Source organism: Panthera uncia, chromosome B4 (assembly GCF_023721935.1).
Source record: "Panthera uncia isolate 11264 chromosome B4, Puncia_PCG_1.0, whole genome shotgun sequence".
NCBI classification, from domain to species: domain Eukaryota; kingdom Metazoa; phylum Chordata; class Mammalia; order Carnivora; family Felidae; genus Panthera; species Panthera uncia.
The window spans coordinates 102,741,195-102,742,709 of NC_064809.1; the positions used below are offsets into that span (position 1 = coordinate 102,741,195).

The 1,515-nt window shown below is 44.6% G+C and overlaps 1 protein-coding gene across 1 annotated transcript; it reads left to right on the plus strand.

The window, feature by feature from the left end:
* Positions 1 to 323: 323 nt before the first annotated feature.
* Positions 324 to 917, plus strand: LOC125919891 (probable 18S rRNA (guanine-N(7))-methyltransferase; the record flags this gene model as incomplete). Its single annotated transcript, XM_049626704.1, has 1 exon — positions 324 to 917. A coding segment is annotated over one exon (594 nt), but the record flags the coding sequence as incomplete, so codon positions are not given.
* Between the last annotated feature and the right edge of the window lie 598 nt (positions 918 to 1,515).

Here is a 1,515-nt window from a genome sequence, read left to right on the forward strand (position 1 = left end):
GGAATTATGATGTCACAGGTTATTTTGGCAATGTTACTGCTAAATACGGAATTTTGTAAGTACTGTACCAACTCTGACCTGAGGAGACAGTTCAGAAGTTCCATCCCTGGGATGTAGGGTTCGATGACTTTTTTAAAAAATGTAAAGTGGAGGATGGGCAGGTCAATAACTACAGTCTTTGGTATCTTAAAAATAACATTCCAGAAGTATGGGGAGGAAGGAACCATAGCATTGTGAATTGTTTTCTTTTGCCAGATAAGATCAGTTTTTATTTTATTATTATTCATTTTAATTGTATTTTATTATTTTATTTTATTATCCTTTATCTGCCCGAGGGTCAGCCCTGTTACCTGTTGGATATTGGATGTGGTTCTGGGCTGAGTGGAGATTATCTCTCGGATGAGGGGCACTATTGGGTGGGCATCGACATCAGCCCTGCCATGCTGGATGCGGCCTTGGACCGAGACACTGAGGGAGACTTGCTTCTGGGGGACATGGGCCAGGGCATTCCCTTCAAACCAGGCACCTTTGATGGTTGTATCAGCATTTCTGCTGTCCAGTGGCTCTGTAATGCAAATAAGAAGTCTGACATCCCTGCCAAGCGCCTATACTGCTTTTTTTCTTCTCTTTACTCTGTGCTGGTCCGTGGAGCCCGGGCTGTCCTGCAGCTGTATCCTGAGAACTCTGAGCAGTTGGAGCTGATCACGATCCAGGCCACCAAGGCTGGCTTCACTGGTGGAGTGGTGGTGGATTTCCCCAACAGCGCCAAGGCAAAGAAGTTCTACCTCTGTTTGTTTTCTGGGCCTTCGACCTTTCTGCCAAAGGCCCTGACCGAAACTACCGATGAAGAGGAGGCCACGGAGTCTGCGTTCACGAGTGAGAGGATCCAGCGCAGGATGGCGAGGCAGTACAGATAGAGACCGTTTAAAGCACAGCTTTAACGGTAATAAAATAATAGGCAGTACAGATACAGACCGTTTAAAGCACAGCTCTTTAAATTTAATACACTTAGTTTCCTGAAAACTCATCTTGATTTATCTTAGTGCTCTAATTTCATTGTGGACCAGTGAAAATATTGTGGCAAACCAGAGCTGGTCTGCAGACCCGCAGTTGAAAACCACTAGCCTGATTCACTTCATTAACATGAGTTACTTCTCTACCCTTAGTCATTAAAATCTTATTCAAAAACGTCCAACATCTAACTAGGAAGCAAACTCTTTTTTTTTCTTTTTTTTTCATGTTTTTATTAATTTTTGAGACAGAGAGAGACAGAGCATGAGCAGGGGAGGGGCAGAGAGAGAGGGAGACACATAATCTGAAGCAGGCTCCAGGCTCTGAGCTGTCAGCACAGAGCCCGACGCGGGGCTCGAACTCACGGAGTGTGAGATCATGACCTGAGCCGAAGTTGGACGCTTAACGGACAAAGCCACACAGGCGCCCCTGAAGCAAACTCTTATAATTTAGGACAAATGACTAAATCTTCTGGTGAATGTTTACATTTGTTGAAGAATGATA